This window comes from Emys orbicularis, chromosome 5 (genome assembly GCF_028017835.1).
Source record: "Emys orbicularis isolate rEmyOrb1 chromosome 5, rEmyOrb1.hap1, whole genome shotgun sequence".
Taxonomy (NCBI): domain Eukaryota; kingdom Metazoa; phylum Chordata; order Testudines; family Emydidae; genus Emys; species Emys orbicularis.
The window spans coordinates 36,634,679-36,655,702 of NC_088687.1; the positions used below are offsets into that span (position 1 = coordinate 36,634,679).

General features: G+C 43.5%; 1 protein-coding gene across 1 annotated transcript in view; it reads right to left on the minus strand.

Annotated features, from left to right (window-relative positions):
* DAPP1 (dual adaptor of phosphotyrosine and 3-phosphoinositides 1) overlaps positions 1–21,024 on the minus strand; it is a 54,275-nt gene that overhangs the window by 24,456 nt on the left and 8,795 nt on the right. Inside the window, exons 2-3 of the mRNA XM_065405588.1 lie at positions 4,853–4,975; positions 284–417 (exon numbers count right to left, since the gene is read on the minus strand). Coding sequence (XP_065261660.1) covers positions 284–417; positions 4,853–4,975 — 257 coding nt within the window. The remainder of the gene's footprint in view (positions 1–283; positions 418–4,852; positions 4,976–21,024) is intronic.

Below are 21,024 nucleotides of genomic sequence, written 5' to 3' on the forward strand. Positions count from 1 at the left end.
GGGATTGGAGACAAGATCCTGTTACTGGCTCTACCCTGACACCAAAATGGGCTTGTGTCCCAGGCTGGTAAAATCACAACCTGCTTACTTTGGTTTGTGTTTAGATTAAGCAGAAGGCATCCCTAACCTAAACCTCTGGTACGTTTAACATTGGCACACACAAAATAATATCTGAAGAGGTACGTCTGGGCAGGTTTTGAGTAAAAATGGCTATCTGGTGTAAATATGAAGTGGGTTCCCTAAAACTATCTCCACACGCACACACATGACACACATTGTTTACCTGTCTCGCTTCCAATTAAAGGCTGGTTTGCAAAATGCATGACTAACTCCTTCAAGCTGGGAAATTCATTAAAGCCAAACTTGAATGAAGACCCCATGTGCTCCACATGGAAATGTTTCACAGAATCTCTTGCTCTAAAAGGAAAAAGAAAATTGTCCAAATATGTAAAGTTTGCAAATTAAGAAATGTCTCTGGAGGAAAATGTAAACACTTATTACTTTGTGCTTACACAGCACCAACCATGTTTAGATTTTGGAGCTTCATTGGGATTGATTTTTCAAAGATACAGCATGTTCAGAGCTCCCATTCACTCCAGTTGGAGTTGTAGGTGCTTGACACCTCTGAAAGCCAGGCCTATTAATTAAGAGTTGCAACACCACTGTGAGGTATGGTAAGCATTATCACTATTTTACAGATGGAGTCATGAAAGCACAGAAAGCTTAAGTGACTTGTCCAAGGTCACATTGGGAGTCAATGACAGAGTCAAGACTAGAACCCAAGAGTCCTTTCTCCTAGCCTCCTGCTGTATCCATCGGGATGCCTGTCCAGTTAGCAACAATACAGACGCTCCCCGACGTACGCAAGCATTCCATTCCGGAACGCCTTGCGTAGCTCGAATTTTGCGTAAGTCGGAAACGTATACCCGACAATTACGCGCAAACAAACAAACAAACAAAAAAACCTCCTATTTCTAGTTTACGGAACTTTTTCCGTAAGTGCGGATTTGCGTAAATCGGGTTTGCGTAACCCAGGGGGCGTCCGTACTGCTAATTCTTAAAATATAATCCTTCCATTCAGTGTACACATTTTATTTATTATTGGATAACATTTTCAAAATTTCAAAATTAGGCACTTTTAAAGATGGCCTGATTTTTTTTTTTTTAAAGAAGTCTCCCTAATCTTACTGTGAAGTCACTGTGTTACAGGTGCTCAGTACCTTTTCAAAATCAGGCCTCCTTTAAAAGTGCCTAAAGTGTAAGTGTCTAAATATATATTTAGGGCTTAATTTTAGGCATCCGGGTTTGAGAATTTTTGGCCTACTATTTACTATCACCAACAAAGGCTCCAATCAAGATAGGGGGTCCCTTGTGGTAGGCACTAAACAAATTCACACAGGAAGAGAGTCTTATCTTTATCAGTACAATGCCATTCAGGAGAACTTGTGGATATACAAAGAGTTATACAAGTCCTGATTTCCTTGCTGGATGTTATTCATCCATAAGGCAGTGAAGCAATTCATATAAGAGGCATTGGAGCAGGCATTTCTCTTCTGTTAAAGTGGATCCTGTTAACAATAGCAGTAAGGTAGTCCAGAGAATCTTTAAAAGAAAAGGTTAGGAAAAAACAAGAAACAAATATAGTGGAGAAAGGGAAGAGGTTATGAACTCCCATTATTTTCTCATCATTTAGTAGGAACTACTTTTCATAGTGGATGCTTACAATCCCTGATATATTTTAATGGGTTTTATTAATTATATTTAATTATGTTAAAGAGCCATGTTCTAAGCACAGCTGGCCACTCCAGAGTGTGCATTCATAAGCTTTAGAGCACCACTCTTGTGGCTGAAAACACCGCCTTCCTTCAGCCTCCCATCACATAATGCAGGCAAGACATGTGCCAATAGCATACTAGGATGTATGTTGTCATGGCTTCTTGGTACAGTGAGGTCATGTTTTCATCTCTTCATCTAATTTCACAGGAAATAAAGTGTGGCAATGAGATTAGGATCTATTCATTGCTTAGTTCCTCTTCAAAGTTAGTGAATTTAACTACTCACTAGCTTCAGACTGCAAATGTCCATCAAAATATCAAGGGATATCTGAGCATAGTTTCATACTGAAGCAAGCCACTAATGATGATTGATAAAGTGTGTGTGTGTGTAATAAAGGACAGATAGAAGGTATTCGGGAGAGTAGATCAGCTATACACTAAGATATAGAGCTGGCCAAAAAATGTTATGTATGTTCCATGAAAACTATCTGAACAAAATTAAAACTTTTCATTTTGTAATGAACATTTTTTATTAGTTTCATCAAAAAATCCAGGGAATAATTTAGAATGAAACAAGCATTTTTCATTTTGTTTGAAAATATTAATGGGTTCTTTCAATTAACCAAATTTTAGTTTCAAAATGAAAAAATTTCACTTTTCCTCCCTTTTCCCTCCCCCACCCTTTATTTCTATGGGGAAAAGAGGAGAAGGGGGCAGTATAATGTAATGAAATGGAAATTTTCATTTGAATCAAACTTTTTCAATTCATTTTGCTGAAAAATAAAAAAATAGTCAAGGGGAATATATTTTTGCTAAAAACTTTCATTTCCTTTGACAAGCCATTTTTTGTATTAAAAAAGTTATGATTAAAACATTTTGACCAGTTCTACTGAGGTATCTTCTGATCCACAGCATCAAATGATGGAAGCAAACATTTATACCAGACTGTAGAGCACTCTGAGAACTACATTTAATTACACTCATTGACCCTGAGTTTTGGATACTAATTTTTCACATGAAACCTATTTTCATACATCCAAAGTGTCATCTTTGGATGCTGTATATAAGAATTTTAAAAAGCTGAGTAATTAAGAAAATAGAATCTATCACTCAAAGACTTACTCTGATTTCATCTTTTAAATAACAGGAGATACATTCCCTCAGAGGGAATTTGCTAGATGTTTGTTTTGTGCATTTCTTCCTCTCCTTCACAATGCAATCAGCTACCCCACAACAGTTGGGTAACTAGGAAAGCATTTACTCTGGCTGATATGCACCATGTCCCTTCATAATAAGTTATTATTACATGCATCTCTGAAGGAACTATCACTGGGCATCTAAAAGATCTGGACAGGCTGAGCTGTCAGTGAAACTTAATATTCTCTACTCCACTCACCAGTCTTGTGCTGGAGTAACTCCCCTGACTTCAATAGAGATAAACCAGCCTAAAAGTGATGTAACCAAGTAAAGAATCAGGGCCAAGGATCCCGACCTGTGATTTTTATTTTAGCTAACAAAGTAACAAACCAATGACACTGTATCAATATTCACTACACAGTTGTCAAGGATGAACAAACCCTTCCAGCATGAACCTTAGTCTTGCAGACATTATAAACTGACACTTACGGAACAATTCTCTTTTTATCAGTTGTTTACAAATATTTAATTTATTCTTAAGTTATTGCAAGAAGCAACTCTTTTAAATACATTTTCTGGTTTACTCTATATAACTTTCAGATTGCCATGCAAAACTGGCCTGGGTTTTGTTTGAGAAATTGCCAGTGGCAGAGGGTTAGTTCAAACAGTGCTTAATTTTTCCTGCTAGTGTAAAAATATTCAGGCCACTGAGAAATTATACTCTTTAAAAACTAAGAAATAAATGTTTGTTTCTACGAGTTTTCATGTTTTTTACACTAGGCACCTGTCATCGATACTTATTGTTTGTGTTGCTGTACTTTCTAGAGGCCCCATTGTGCTAGGCGCTGTATAGATGAGGGTTTGTGTGTTTGTTCTTAAGGCATTCCCTGACCCACTGAGCTCACGGTCTGGGAACATGTCTGTACTGAAGAGATTTATGCTGGTGTCTATACACTGATGAAAACCACTGGCGTTGATGCTCTGCACCAGTGTGAAACTGGACTTCACAAGTGCAGCTGACCTTGGTTTCAAAGTGCAATATATTACAGTGACCCCAGACAATGCATAAATGGCAAGTTATTAATTTAAAGGGCGTGTCAAATGTTCTTGTCTGCAAGTTATCATAGCAGTTCATGCAATGTCCTGAATACGTCCCCTTTAAAATCCTGTTGTGTCCTGGTTATTGGGAACTAAAGCTCCTTAAATCAAGACACTGACTCAACAGTCAAGTATGTAAACTTTGAGCATGTTTCCACTGTATGGGTTACATCCTCAGCTGGTATAAATCATAACTCCAGTGATGTCAGTGGAGCTACACTGATTTACACGAACTGAGGATCTGGCTTTTTGAGCAGTCACGCATTGCTGACTAAAGTACTGGCCCAGCATGGTGTAAAAACCTGGGATGGGTCTCAGGGGGCACTCTTAGGTTTCCCTAAGCTGTGGTCAGGATGCAATCAGGAGAAGTTATCTCCAGGCTACTAGAGTTAACTGTTGTGTTTACTACCATAAACTTCTCACCATGGAGTCTTTCTGCTCACTTCAGTCTGCCTCCCTTTATTATTATGGCTGCTAATCTAATTGGTTTTACCATTATAGAGGGTTTTGAGTGACTGTACAATGTTTAATTTTAAAGCAGTTCATGAAACGAAGCATCTCTCAGCAAGATGAACTCTTATCGACCTCTGAAGTTGGGCACAAATATTAGGTGTTGGGATGTTTGTTTCTTCCTGGTATGACATTCAACAGTATTTCACTCTGTCACAGCTTGCTGGTCAAAACCTTTTTTTGATTATTAGATCACAGAAACTATTAATGTGATTTTTATAAATTAAAGCGCATTACTATTGCAAATAAACATGGCAGTAAGTGAAGGATGCTTATAATTGGTAGTAACGTAAAGTCATGTAAGTTAAATCAGTTTTCCCCCCATATTGTACCTTACTGAGAGAGAATATAAGTCATTCCTTTCATTACTCTTCCTTAAGAGATAGCTTCCATCACATCCATTGGAAAGAAGAAGAGCCTCTGCTGCATGGCGGGTGAGATTATCGTGGTACCACCTAGCAAGACATAAAGGTTAAAGCTTCACTCAATTTTGGTTGACATGTAGTGAGTTGTGAAGCAGTAATAACTCCATAGTTGGGGCTGCAACCAACTCTCTATTATAATCCTGAATATTCGCACATGCACGTTCTCTCTCTCACACACACATGAGGAGAGAGGAGACTCTTTTGGGGAAGTTTGAAAGAAACTGGCTCAGTAAAAAATTAACACAATTCTGACTTGGGGGTGGGGGTGGGGTGGAGGCCAGCTATTTTGTTCAGTTATATCTCAAAAAGTGGATGGTTTTAAATATCCAAACTTCTCCTTCAGTTAGATCTTCCAAGGAACTAGTTCAGACTTTGATTGAAAACCTCAAATGTTATGACTATAAAGCCGCTTGTTTCCTTCCATTGAATGATGGAGGGGGTAGCAAATTGTGGCATATTATGGGAAAAAATCCAAGTTCTCTCAGCTTAGTCTCCTGATACTACTGCAAACTGGGCCTCCAGACACCATAGTGAACAGGAGCATTGTGGGGGATAGACCCAAAGCAGGGCAGGGTAGGAGCTCGTGAGCACCCTGGTTTCTGCAGCACGCTTCCTTCAAGTCTAGGTCGATTTCTGATTGGAAATTCACCCACGAGTTACTGCTGTTTTCACCAATAGTTACAGTCTCTCCAGGACTGTGAACTTCCGCCTTCAGAAAGGGGGATTGTAGTGATGTGTCGCTTTAAGCCACTGTACCGTAACGGAACCATTCCAGTGCTTCTTGTGCAAGACTGTCCTTTAGCTTAAATACCTCTTCACCTCTCTGATGTGTACCCCTTGATCTATCTATAAAAAGCAATCAGATCTCCTCTCAGCCTTCTTTTTGCTAGGCTAAACAAGCCAAGTCTACTCTCATAAAAGCAATGCTTGTACTCTAATGGCATCAATAAGCATTCAGAACTAGACAATGAAAACACAGGTGGTGAGATGTGCACCCTGACTGGATTTATTTACATTAACAAGGGGTTAAGGCTGAATACACAAATGCAATGCAAATAGTATATAAAGTCACAAGCCAATCTGCCACCTGTTCAGCTCCACTGGTGTTCACAATGTTGGGAGCCCGATGTGATGAGCTGCTAGAATTTTAAGCACTATGTCATACAATTCTGCTCAGTATCTTGTTCACTTAAAAAGCTCAGTGGCAGCTGCTCTATGCTGGGACTCCCAATATCACTCTGGTGGGGCTGAACCAGTGGTAGCAACTACATTTTTCACAAAATTTCCCTCCAGGGCCATAGAGGAATAAAGGAAGTGTGGAGCCAGACAACATTTAATGCATTTGATTATGTAAATCACAGGTTTATATTAGATACATTATGAAAAACAGCCTTTCAGCATGGATATTAAGGAGGGAAGATCCTCCGATGGAAAAGCTAATAATAGTACACCTCTACCCCGATATAATGCTGTCCTCGGGAGCCAAAAAATCTTACCGTGTTATAGGTGAAACCGCGTTATATCGAACTTGCTTTGATCCGCCAGAGTGCGCAGCCCCGCCCCCCCGGAGCACTGCTTTACCACGTTATATCCGAATTCGTGTTATATCGGGTTGCATTATATCGGGGTAGAGGTGTATTCTCCTGGAATAACAGTATTGTGTGCCTCTTGCTCTTTTGACTCAGGTAATGCTGAAGATTATTTAAACTGAAAGGGAACCACAAATGACTCTCTATTATATTTTTTCAGTTTGTGCACTTTATGCATTTGACAGCACTTTGAGTATAGAAACTAAGTGAAAAGACCCTTTCAGACATCAATAGGCAAGCAGAAAAACCCATTTAAAAAAATCCAGGTAGACTGTTTAAAAGGTGCTCTCTCAGAAAATGAATTTTAATTAAAAAAAAAAAAAACAACTCAGATTGACAATGTCCCTCTAAATACTTATTCACAGCTCATTCGTTGTTGTAGTTTCTACAAAAATCAGAGTTTAGCTTTCTATAATTTTTTTCCTTTCGTCCTCCAAGAGACATTGATTTAGGTGGAAGAAATTTCTTTACCCTTTTCAAGCTCTGTCTACTATCTTCTAAAGCTGTATTTCCTGAAATGTTTTTTCTCTGGTACACTTCCTCTTTTGGGCAAATGTCTCATGCAGCACATACTATTGTAACCAAAAAGATAATGGTGTTAAGAAAAACCCTGTACATTAATGTATCATCTCAGCAACACAGTTCATCCACATCACTAAACAAACTGCAGACAAATAGATCTGTCTTGATTAGAATCTTCAGTGGAGAAAGTATAACTTTTTGCAGCCGAGGGAAAGTGAGTGAAATTATTCTGTCATTTAAAAATGTTAAGTAGTCTCTTATAGCCAGGACTCCATCCTGCAAAGTTCTGAGCACTATTTGTGGGATGTAGGTTACCTGGTTTAATTTCTAGAGGAAGGTAACATAGAATAGAATAAATCAGAATAAAAAAGGGCATTGAATAAATGGGAAGATCTCACAGAAATTGTCCTGGTACAACTTAAGGGTAGACTGGACACCAGAAAGGGCACAGACCACACAGGCCAGACTACCAAACCCTGTTAAAGGCCCTGTCCCTATATAAAAAGTCTAAAAGTGAGTGGGAGAGGAGAGAATACAATATCTGGCAGTCACATGGTCGACTGGGCCCTGTAAGAAGGAACTGGTCCAAACCACCTGTGCCTCATTAACAGCTTCACATGGCATCTGATAGAGGACAGCTGATCTCTATAAACATAGCAAAACAGAGAGAGGAAGCTGTGACAGGGACTGTAGGGTGGCACTGAGCAGGAGCCTCCTGCAGAAGACTCTTGACCAGCGAGGGAGGGCTGGAAGCACCAGGCAAGACAGAAGCCTGGGATTTGGGAAGAATTGCCAACAGCAGATTCCAGGGGAGAAGAAAAGAACCCCCCAGCTTGGAAGGTCTGGGAGTGGTCTGCTAAAAGCAGGGAATTGAGTTGAACTTTGTAGACTTTGAGTTTTGTTCTGAACTTGGATGTTAATAAACCCAGACCCTAAGGAGAGGTGTCGAAGAGAGAGAAGTCTGTTTGTGGAGTTTATTGAGGATCCCTGATGAGAGGGAATGAAGCAGGGTGCTGCAGAGCCACCCTAGCCACAAGGGGGCCCTCAGGAGGTAGCCAGTCCATATACCCTGGCAAGTGAAACTGTACTCTTGCTAATAAATAAATTACTAATGATATTGTGCGTGTCTTAAGAGACAATTGTGATTTAGAGGACATTCTAGGCATGAATTGAGTTAGCATTTTGTTTTGAAACCTAAGGAAATCTGAGTATAGCAGGGCTCTTGTTTTTGTTTTTCCTTTCTTTGGTCTGTATATATATAAGAAAAGTTATCAGGACAAATTCTGCTCTCCGCTACACCAACAATGCATACAGTTTGAATTTAGACCAATGTAACTGAAAGCAGAAGTTGGACCACAGCATTTCCTGGCATTCATGATACAGCAGTCACTAAACTGACATTTGGTAACAGTGTGTCCCCCTTTTCTCCTCATTCATCATTGCAATTCAGTATTTAAATGGATACTTCCTATGAAGTTTTAATGATCATTTAAGATTGCTGCTTGAAGCCTATTTAAGAGGCAAAGGCCAGTTAGTCTGTATATCTCCTTATTAAAAAAGACTTCACAATTTTAAGCTCTATGGAAGACAAGACCCCAATGAAACCTAATGCAGATAGAAACTTAACATTACCAAGATTGTTCGGGTTTAAGACCTGCTCAGAGAACCACCTACACAATATGCAATAAAACATAATGCACATTTAAAGATCAAAGCATCATCCTTTAAAACACCTGTTAGCCAAAATGGGCTTTGTAACCAAGCCCCAGAATAACTAACAGTCAAAGGTCAGATCTGTGTTGTTCCAATACCATGGTGATGAGAACAGTATCAACACGTAGCCAGTTCTAGAGCTGGAAGAAAGGGCAACATGTTTTTTGTGAAATTTCATATAAAATGTTTCCTCACTTCATTCTGTGATCAAGAAACAAAGGTTTTCCCCCTAACATTTCCAGAAAATATTTATTTTCACATTGAAGGCATGTTAAACTTGAAGTTGTTCATGTACACTATTGTTCCATCAAAAGAAATGAGAGGTTTCAGAAGGCCTTCTATTTTTAAATCTCAGAAAGAAGTATTTTGAATAAAAAGCCATTTTCACTTTCAAATACAGTTTCTTTTCAAGCACAAAAATTAAAATAGTTTTGATGAAATGGGACCTTTTTAACAAATTAAAAATTAAATGGAAAAACTTAACATTCATAAAATGGGGGTTCTAGTTTTTGTTCAAAATGTTCTCACTCCTTTGATTGGATGTACTGTATTTTGGCTTTTAGGTTGAGGGGTTATTTTGGGAAGTGTCTGTATGCCAAGAAAGCCCACACACAAACAAAAATCCCTGAAATCCTGGTCAGCTCATAAAGTATAAATGGATGTGGCAATATCAATTAGCTGTTGCTACCAAAGCAACTGTGTCAAACTTAGTAGAATTACTTTCTTTCTTCTTTTTGCTGTCTGACACAATTAAAGGTCTCAGTAATCTGGACATTTTTTTATTATTGACTGATCCTTGAGATGCTCACTCAAAATCTGTTTTCTTTCACCTACTGCATATATTTAGGGACAACCTTTTTTATTTTATTTTGGTTAAAGCCTGCAGAAAAATCAAATATTTTCATGTAAATATCACCAGGAAAGTCTAGAAATGGCCATTTATGCATATAAATAGATGGTTTGCTCTCAGTCATAGTAACGGTTTTCCTCAAGTCAGCAGTGTGGATGTTCAAAAGGTCAGAATTCATCTCAGTACAAATCTGCTATGAAATGTACTTGGCAAACAAGTTTTTAATTACACTTGGCATTGCTGCTAGTGCGGGTCATCTGTTTGCAAAGGGAGTTCATGTGTGACACGAGCCATGGGGCTGTCCCCCTGTAAAAGGCTTACAGATCAGTTTCCGGCCTGCACTAGCCTCGGTTTAACAATCCGTAGAAATATTTTAATGTTAAATATATAACCAAGACGTATTAAACCCATTGACACGCCACATTTTTATATTGTTCTTAATTTAGTTCTACTGCAGTACTGCCTAGGAGCCTCACTTGTCCCATTGTGCTAGGCACTGTGCAGACATAGTCAATAATAGTTGTTGATACAATATTGAAACAAGATCCAGACATCTTTTTACTGTCTCTCACAGTGAACTCCTCTACTTCTGCACAATTTTAACCACACACAAAGCTCATTAAAGCATCCTAGATTAACTCAAGGAGCCACCCAGAGCCTTATTTATTGACAATACAAATAACTGTCAGCTCGATTTATGCATCTTCAGGAAAACCCCATTTGGAAATAAACTGTTAACCAACCCCCATAAATTTGACTGAAGAAAAGCAGTATAAAATAGTCATGGTTATGTATAACTGGGTTCAAAAAAAGAATTAGATAAATTCATGGAGGATAGCTCTATCAATGGCTATTAGCCAAGATGGGCAGGGATGGAACCCCATGCTCTCGGTGTCCCTAAACCTCTGACTTCTAGAAGCTGGGACTGGATTTCAGGGGATGGATCACTCTATAATTTCCCTCTTCTGTTCACTCCCTCTGAAGCAGCTTGCACTGGCCACTGTCAGAAGACGGGATACTGGGTTAGGTAGATCACCGATGACCCAGTATAGCCATTCTTATGTGAATAAACAATCCAGTCTAAACATGTCTGCATACAACAGTACACTTGTTATTCACACATTGACGATAAATAAAACTTTTGGGTGTGAATATAGTACATCCAGCTAGGAGACCTGGATCAAAAGAACTTTACACTGGGTGGTCAACTTTAACTTAATCTCTGTTTTCATTCTATGTGATGCCTGAAGCAGACAGCTGTTTGGATTAGGGAATCCCATCTAGCTCAGTAGCTTCTTAAATACAGAAGGGATTGGGCCAAACTGAGAGGGAAACAATGGGCAGGTGGAGAAGACAATTTATAGTCTTCACTGGTAATTTAAAACAAGTATTGCTAATGTTATGAGGAGGAAATTAATACTGCTGCTAGTATCATATAAAATGAAAGGACTGTTCACTGTTAAAGTATCTGTCTCTTTGAATGCACCACTAAGATCAGCCACGTGTAATTCCAATTCTTTGCTTTCTTTGAATACACTGAAAGCCATCTTATATAATATTTGTTTGAATTTGCACTGTGGTTTGGATTCTGTACACCTCTGAGATTCATCAGAGGGATTTTGGGAAGGTCCCTCCAAAAATAACTCCCCTACTTTACTCAGAATAAATAGTTTGCTTCTATGAGTAATGTTCCAAAACCAGAGCTCTACACACTGCAGACGTATTGTACTGAAGGTCACCCAGGGACACACAGCCTGCTTTGGGTTCTTGGGAGGGCTTTGTGTGAAAGGAGAGATTAAGGCATTCTAGTGCCATAGCTATCTCCACTGCCATTCATTTATGTGGTGCTAATATTTTTACAATGAGCTCCTCTTTGTCTGTGCTAAATCCTACGTACAATATGAGGAGAGAAGGAAGGTTGTTTGCAGAGAGGAGGAATGAGGGACCATGCAATCTTATTTATTTGTATCATCATTTCCACAAAAGTCATTTCTTGGAAACATAACCAAAGAGACAGGTGATGCTCTCAGACAAACAAACTTATACTGAGTCCTGATAATGTTAATACTTTGCTCCAGAAATTTATTTTAGGCTTAATTGGCACGTGCACACAAAAACACATATGCTCTCATGGGATCGTTGTGTCCGACCAGGGCATGATCCCCAAGGAAACCCAAGTAACAGTCCCATCACCATCCTCCATTTGGGGAAGGCCGCTTTAAATTACAACCTTATCTACACAGGACCCCTCCCCTGTGCTGAATCAGTGCCTCTCCTGGGTACATTCACCCTGACTCTTTGGCTTTGGAAGTCCTCCAGTAGGTCTAATAGATGTACATTATTGGTTGTTACTGTTTCTCCAGAAGTTCTCATTTCTCCCAGCAAAACCTCAGCTCTTCAATTAATTTTCAATTTCTTGATTCCTGCTTTATTTTTTTGTCTGGGCTCTCCACTATTTGTCACAGCTTCTGTGATACAGAACTTCATTTTTTCACCTCTGCCAGAGGACATTCTTGTTTTCATCTGTTTGTTGCTTCAATTACTTGTTACCCTGGGTAACCTCATCTCTTTATCCCAGGCTTGTAACCATGGTACAGTATGTGAGTGTCTAAGAGCACTTCTAATGAATTTACTATTAGAGGCTCATCCTCTGATAGGGTATTTTCCCTGCTCATTCAGGGAGGGAACAACATTTCTTTTTGATTCTGGTCAAAGATGGTGCTGGTCTGATGCTGGCTTTTTTTTTTTTTTTTTTAGTATGTACATAGCAATAATGAGCACTGACTTCTCTTGCTTCAGAGGAGAATAACTTTCAGGAATTAAAGTCACCTTCTGCTAGCCTACTGTTTTATTGACAGATTAAATGAGTGATAGGATAGGCTTTACTGGAGCTGCTGTTCACAGAAAAGATGACAAGAGATAGCTCCCCTGAAAGGCAAGAACAGAGCTCAGCCTTGTTCTAAAGCCTTATCTACACTTGGCTTTTAGCCACCAGTGCAAACTCCTGTTGTAGAACAAGGTAAGCTTTGCAACAGCACAAATTGTGTCTATGCTAGGAGTTTGCATTGGTGCAACTATAGTGGTCGTTAAAATCCCAGTGTAGACAATGTGTTAGTTGTATAGCCTCTTATTTTACAATATTCAGATGTACTTAGCATGGTGACAGCCATTGTACAGACAAATATGAGAAGAAGCTTTTCTTCCAATTTTTTTTTTAACTCTCAGCAATGATACTTGTCTCAGCAAGTGTTATCTGAAAATCAGATAACATTTTTTGCAAGAACAGGCTTGTCTGTACCCCTATCACATTTTTGTGTCTTGAGCAGAATATCTACCTCAGTAATAAGACTTAATGGAGAGAAACTAGTGGTAAATCAGAACATCCACATAGTTCCACATAATAAGAATTTAGGCAACCTTCAGTGTCTTCTTAGCGACACCAATCACTATTCACTTGGGTCGCTTCCCCACTTCATTTTATGAAGCAGCAAGTGAATGTAATATTGCACCTATAGATGGGTCATTGGCAGCAGGGGCGGCTCTATGTATTTTGCCGCCCCAAGCATGGCAGCCAGGTGGCTTTCGGCGGCGCGCCTACGGGAGGTCCGCCGGTCCTGCGGCTTCAGCGTACCCGCTGCCGAAGCCACGGGACCGGCAGACCTCCTGCAGGCATGCCGCCGAAGGCATCCTGACTGCCCCCCCGCCCCCGCGAACGGCAGGCCGCCCCCCGGGGCTTGCCACCCCAGGCACGCGCTTGGTGCACTGGTGCCTGGAGCTGCCCCTGATTGGCAGCAGGGAGTGAACCTGGGACCTCTAGATTTTAATGCATGAGCCTCTTCCCTAAACTAAAAGAGCCTGCTTTGTTAGTTGAGGCTTCTGAATCTCTATATGTGGCCCAGCCACCATGTGAAGAGGACAGAGCACTGCATTGAGTGGATGTGGGTTACACGTGGCTCCCCATCAGGGATCTTTTTTTTCCCCTCATCAGGTGAATTTTCACAGATATACTCTAAAAAACAGAATTTGAATTGAAAACGACATTGTGTGAAGGTGTCCTCCTCCTAGCCCCCACCTACACCAAGACTGACCAAAGATTCTCTCCTGTCCCCAAGATATTACCAGCCTGAAGATTCTTTCATAGATTCAAGGACTGGAAGGGACCTCGAGAGGTCATCGAGTCCAGTCCCCTGCCCTCATGGCAGGACCAAATACTGTCTAGACCATCTCTGATAGACATTTATCTAACCTACTCTTAAATATCTCCAGAGATGGAGATTCCACAACCTCCCTAGGCAATTTATTCCAGTGTTTAACCACCCTGACAGGTAGGAACTTTTTCCTAATGTCCAACCTAAACCTCCCTTGCTGCAGTTTAAGCCCATTGCTTCTTATTCTATCCTTAGAGGCTAAGGTGAACAAGTTTTCTCCCTGCTCCTTATGACACCCTTTTAGATACCTGAAAACTGCTATCATGTCCCCTCTCAGTCTTCTCTTTTCCAAACTAAACAAACCCAATTCTTTCAGCCTTCCTTCATAGGTCATGTTCTCAAGACCTTTAATCATTCTTGTTGCTCTTCTCTGGACCCCCTCCAATTTCTCCACATCTTTCTTGAAATGCGGTGCCCAGAACTGGACACAATACTCCAGTTGAGGCCTAACCAGCGCAGAGTAGAGTGGAAGAATGACTTCTCGTGTCTTGCTCACAACACACCTGTTAATACATCCCAGAATCATGTTTGCTTTTTTTGCAACAGCATCACATCCCCAGTGTAAAGAGTAAAGAGTCTGGCAGCATAGTTGTAGCAGGGTGGACACCCGCTCCTGCCTGAAAGGGCCTGAAACAGCCCTGGGAGAAGGCTGGGGCAGGGAAGGCTGAGCTGATTCGGGGGAAGTGGCTGCAGCTGGGGCCATGCCCCAAACAGACTCAGCTGGCCCTATAAAGGCTGGGGAGCCAGGAGCTCAGACAGTCTCTCTCTCTCTGCACTCAGAGAGAGAAGGGCCTGGCTGCAGGGAGCTAAGACAGGGTACCTGAGTGGAGCAGGGCTGGGGAAAGGCTGAGGAGCTGGGGAGCTCCAGCCTGGAAAGCCCCAGGCTGCGGCCTAGCACTAGGCCAAGGGGTACTGGGGGTTGCAGAGGGCAGCCCAGAGGTAGGCCAAGGCAGCAGGTCCAAACCCTCCTTGCCAGTGATGAGTAGGCTGATACTGCAGTCTGCCCCAGGCGTGGGGCTAGACAATGACTGGCAGTAGCCTTACACTGAGGTGAGGTGGGATTAGTGGGTGGGGGTTCCCCTGGGAGCGGAGACCCAGTGTGTGTGGGTACTGCCAGGGGGCAGCACCCAGAGCAAGGGGCACTGGGGTCCTGGGAGGGACACGGGAGCCAGCAGATGACAAGGCAGATCACCGGCCTGCAGAGGGTGCTCCGGGCAGGATTGAGCTGATTCCCCAGATGACCAGCAGGAGGTGCCGCAGGGGTGAGTCCGACCCCTTACAAAGTGGGGGAGAATGCGGGCATAGGCGGTCCGCCCCGACACAAGGGGCAAGGCAAGGACAGCAGGACTATTGCCTGGACTGGGGAAACTGAGGAACGGGACAATGGGTCCCGTATACACCGGGGTATATTATGCAGAGACCCCGGGGGTTGTCCCTGGGTGGGGCCCGGCGTCAGCGGCCCAGTGGAAGGGGGCTGACAGCCTGAAGGGGGCCTGGGAGACCCGGGACGGACTGTGGGAGGCGCTGTGGGCCCTCAGGCACAGATCGGCCAGCTGGCGGAGGAGCAGCGGGCCGTGCGAACACTCCTGAGGACGGAGTATAAAAGAGACCGCGGAGGGCGTGGGCCACAGAGTGCCAGGGCCAGGAGGCCCGTGGCGAAGGTTTGCTACGCCTGCGGTCAGGCTGGACATTTAAAATGGGACTGTCCCGACGGGGCTGGAGGCAGAGGACCTCACCCTGCAAGGCGACGGTGCCCGATCCCTCAAGTAGGCCACGGGGGGAGAGAACCTCGGCGGTTGTGGGCATGTTGGGCCTGTGGGCGCAGGGGGCACCTGGAGCGGGAGTGCCCTGGCCCCAGGAATACGGCCCAGGGCAACCCAGGGAGGGTTGGCCCGGCGAAGGACAAAAGGATGCCGAGGCCCGGGGCAGCACGGAGGCGGGATGTCTGCTGGGGCTGCAGGGAGCCCGGGCATATAAGGAGGCACTGCCCCCTCAGAAGAACTGAGGAGAGCGCGGAGGAGGTGCCGGTAGGCCCAGGAGGGTCAGGGCTGGAGGCCGAGGCGGAAGCTGGGATGGAGGGGACCCCGAGGGAGGTCGGGGCCCCAGACCGTCGCTGGGCTGGCCTCCAGTGAGGAGACCCAGAATGACTGGGCCCAGCAGAGGCTGGGACCTAGTCTGTAGTGGGGCAGGTCACTGTGGGAACCCAGATCCTGAGGGAAGAGGGCCTGGGGGAGTCGGGCTTGCGTGTACAGCTGGAGGCTGCAGAGCGGGCCCTCCGCGAGGCCGAAGCGAGAGCCTTGGACCTCGCGAAGGAGTATGAGGCCGTCGTCGAGAAGGAGACCCACTTGCAGAAGCAGCTAGAAGACAGCAAGAAGAAGCGGGCGGCTCTGGAGGCGCACGGGCGATTGGTCCAGGCCAGGAGACACCCCTACCCCCAAGGGTGGTGATCTTGAGGGGGGGGGGGTAGCGGGGTGGACACCCGCTCCTGCCTGAAAGGGCCTGAAACAGCAGCAGAGGACAAGGCGGATCACCGGCCTGCAGAGGGCGCTCCGGGCAGGACTGAGCTGATTCCCCAGACGACCAGCAGGAGGCGCCGCAGAGGTGAGTCCGACCCCTTACAATAGTGTAGTAAAATCTCATTCTCTGGCAAGTTAGTGACAGAAAGGTAAGAGGGCTGTCATTTGATTTGTAAAGATCTATAGAACCATAATTTCAATGGTGTCACCCTCTGCAACATGGTGGGGGGGACTCACTGTCCCACCCACCCATCCTCTGGCTCCCAGCTCCAGGTCCTCCAGTTGGTGGAAATTTTGATAATACAATGTCATTGGAAATGGGTCCAGTTGGGTATCATTCGAAAGCCCTTTCTCCCACAAGCACAATGGTACCAAATATGACAAACCTAGAACAATTATGTAGACATATATTTGAGAAAATGATTTTAAAATCAATATTTTTAAATTGTACTTTAACATAGAGATGCGCCGCTTACACCAAAAAGACATTGACCTTTGGTAATCCTAGGGAAGCTAGCCTTGACATGTAGGACTGAAAACATTTATTCATCAAAGCCATCATCTGTGTCATTTCCATCTAGGGCACCACTGCTAGACACATTATCACATAGAATCATAGACTATCAGGGTTGGAAGGGACCTCAGGAGGTCATCTAGTCCAACCCCCTGCTCAAAGCAGGACCAACACCAACTAAATCATCCCAGCCAGGGCTTTGTCAAGCCGGCCCTTAAAAACCTCTAAGGATGGAGATTCCACTACCTCCCTAGGTAACCCATTCCAGTGCTTCACCACCCTCCTAGTGAAAAAGTTTTTCCTAATATCCAACCTAAACCTCCCCCACTGCAACTTGAGACCATTACTCCTTGTTCTGTCATCTGCTACCACTGAGAACAGTCTAGATCCATCCTCTTTGGAACCTCCTTTCAGGTAGTTGAAAGCAGCTATCAAATCCCCCCTCATTCTTCTCTTCTGCAGACTAAACAATCCCAGTTCCCTCAGACTCTCCTCATAAGTCATGTGCTCCAGCCCCCTAATCATTTTTGTTGCCCTCCACTGGACTCTTTCCAATTTTTCCACATCCTTCTTGTCGTGTGGGACCCAAAACTGGACACAGTACTCCAGATGAGGCCTCACCAATGTAGAATAGAGGGGAATGATCACATCCCTCGATCTGCTGGCAATGCCCCTACTTATACAGCCCAAAATGCCGTTAGCCTTCTTGGCAACAAGGGCACACTGTCGACTCATATCCAGCTTCTCGTCCACTGTAACCCGTAGGTCCTTTTCTGCAAAACTGCTGCCTAGCCATTCGGTCCCTAGTCTGTAGCAGTGCATGGGATTCTTCCGTCCTAAGTGCAGGACTCTGCACTTGTCCTTGTTGAACCTCGTCATATTTCTTTTGGCCCAATCCTCTAATTTGTCTAGGTCCCTCTGTATCCTATCCCTACCCTCCAGCATATCTACCACTCCTCCCAGTTTAGTGTCATCTGCAAACTTGCTGAGGGTGCAGTCCACCCCATCCTCCAGATTATTAATAATAACAGGAGTACTTGTGGCACCTTAGAGACTAACAAATTTATTAGAGCATAAGCTTTCATGGACATATATGCATCCGAAGAAGTGGGTTGTAGCCCACGAAAGCTTATGCTCTAATAAATTTGTTAGTCTCTAAGGTGCCACAAGTACTCCTGTTATTTTTGCGGATACAGACTAACACGGCTGCTACTCTGAAACAGATTATTAATGAAGATATTGAACAAAACCGGCCCCAGGACCGACCCTTAGGGCACTCCGCTTGATACCGGCTGCCAACTAGACATGGAACCATTGATCTACCCATTGAGCCCGATGATCTAGCCAGCTTTCTATCCACCTTTATAGTCCATTCATCCAGCCCATACTTCTTTAACTTTCCGGCAAGAATACTGTGGGAGACCGTATCTAAAGCTTTGCTAAAGTCAAGGAATAACACGTCCACTGCTTTCCCCTCATCCACTGAGCCAGTTATCTCGTCATACAAGGCAATTAGGTTAGTCAGGCATGACTTGCCCTTGGTGAATCCATGCTGACTGTTCCTGATCACTTTCCTCTCCTCTACACTTGCACGTCTCCATACAAGGCAGGCTGTTGGCCAAATATTTGCAGGGTGAACATCTGGTCTTTGCACATGAGCATTTGACTAGCTGAAGGATTGATTGGGGAGAGCATGGTATTTCACACACAACTGGTGCGGTCAGTCCATCCTCCAAGACCCATCCATGCCTGATGGGGAGGACAGCTTTGGATGTGCTCGATCATTCTGGAGCCATTCCATTGCTTGATAATTTGCCCTCTTGATAGCTGGTATAAATGCATCCCTTGTCGGCGGTAATTTTTCCTCTATATGCCTGCTTGTTGGAAACCATTCACCAATGTAGCTCTGCAAGTGTCATAATATCAGTCTTCATAAACCTAAACTCAGCATATGAATGCCTCCAGTGCATTTATGACCTCATCAGCGACTGTCTCAGCCATTCTGAGCACCTTCAGAGTGAGGAGAGAGAGTTTTAGAGACTGAATCAAATGCCTTCCAGTAGGATAATTTGGTCTTTCTAGCCAACCTTCCAGTAGTGTCACATCCTGAAAGGGCATGGAAACCTGGCAGTGTGGCAGCTTTTAATAGTCCAAGTGAAAGGAACACATCCCTGAGGGATAAACAGCAATGCTGTCCCCCAACAGCAGGCACAAAAACAGAATCTGGCAGAAGTCTTGGGTAGTGTCTCACAGAGAGCACTAGAACATCTGTGTCTTGTGCAAAAATCTGGAATTTAGTAACATCTCTCTCTGTGGCATTGATGGCATGCAACATAGTTTTAGTGTCGGCCTCCTCATGGGAACTACGAAGAAACCCCATTGAACAGTAAGAGGCAGCAATTTCATTACGCCATGCAATTACAAAATTCTCTGGGAAATTCTTCACATGCTGGAGCATTTTTCCTGCAAGATACACAGTTAACTCATCCTTTGTGTGAGCATGAGACAGTAGCTTCTTCATTGTGACACCACAGGCGTTTGTGGAGTCAATGATTTTGTAGTGGAGAGGTGCAAAATCAAGGAGTCTCTTCTTTCTGGTAATATTTTTAATTGATTCCTCTGCATACGTGTCCTACATGAGATGGACTTTGTCACAGGTCTAGTATTTTCTCTTCAGCCTCCTAACCAAGTGTTCAGCCAAATCTTGGCAGGCATTACCATAGTAACTTGGGCCGTGGCACTAGCACCTGTGGCATCTGTGGTGCAGCAGCACAGAATGCTGTCCTGGGGAGAGAGAGAGAGAGAGAGAGAGAGAGAGACCAGGAGAGGGCAGCTCAAGCTCGGAATCTGCCTGCAGCGGGCAGTTGGAAAGTGGTTAGAGAAGAATGGGTGAAAAGTGACTGTGCCGGGGTGACAAGGGGATTGGCCAGAGGAAGCTGTGTTAGAGGAAGCTGGACGGTGAAGGGCCATATGCAAGGAGCCCAGGCGCAGAGTGTACAGAGCATGAGACCAGTGAGATTGGTATTTGGGACACTGACCGTTTGGGCACTTGGGTGTAGTCCTCCAGGTGAGGAGTTGTTGTTCACTGATGGACCTGTTGGAAAGAGGTGCAGTTATTGCAGTCTCAAAACAAAGGAGCATCACAAGCTGGAGAGAAGTGAAGGCCAGACAGCAGGGGTGAAGCTGGAGTTTGCAGCCAGGGAAAGGAAGAATTGATTCCACCTTCAGCTGACACAGCATTTTGTTGAAAAAACTTTTTATTGTGACAGTTATTTACAGTTTATTATTTTCCTAAGCAAGCATTTGATATTATTTTATATTACATTCTTGTTCTATTATTTATATTGTTCCTGCCAAATTTCTGGGGGTTTTCCCTTTATAAAGTTTAAAATGTAAGGTTATATCCATTGTATTGGTTTGCCTCTGCCTCTCCTCATAGTAGGGATAACCTAGCCAAAGCCTGGGTCACTGCATTAACAGTTTCTGGTTTGTCACTAACTTGTGCTTTATCTATAATTGCTACAATGAAAGCCCTCTGTTGGCATCAAGTACCAGTTGTGTTGTCAGTAGGTGCTGGCTTAGGAACACCATGCAAGATGTGCATTAGTTAGCTTTTTGTCTGGCACATATACGTTGTTCTGTTGCATTCAAACATCAATCGGGTACTTTCCCAAAGACTCACGTAGATCAACATCACGATGGGGTCTGGACATGACCAGGAGACAAGCAAACTATTACCTGTCTGCAGTGAGCTCTGTAATAGGATCTGCCACCTTCACTTTGACTTTCTTCTTTTCGTTCCAGTACAGCTTTTGTCTGTTCTTCTTGATTGGAGCCCATCCATTGACAGAGCCTTGGATAATTCTTTGGGTTTTGAAGGTTTCATACAAATAATGACCCAAAGTATCCATTCAACTACCATCTTTAGCTAGCTCATCACTGAAGACTGCTTTTCTCATTATATTAATGAGCTCCGGTTCATCATATGCGAATGGGTTGCCAATGTGACTAAGCTCAACCTGTAGCTTTAAAATTGCCCCTTCTTGGCATTAAACACTCAATGAGTCTAGATGGAGTTTGGTTACTTCTGGGTAAGTCATCCCAGCCATGATTAATGTTTCATTCCAAATTCAATGGAGTTCCTTTTTTAAATTCTTCCCATATGTC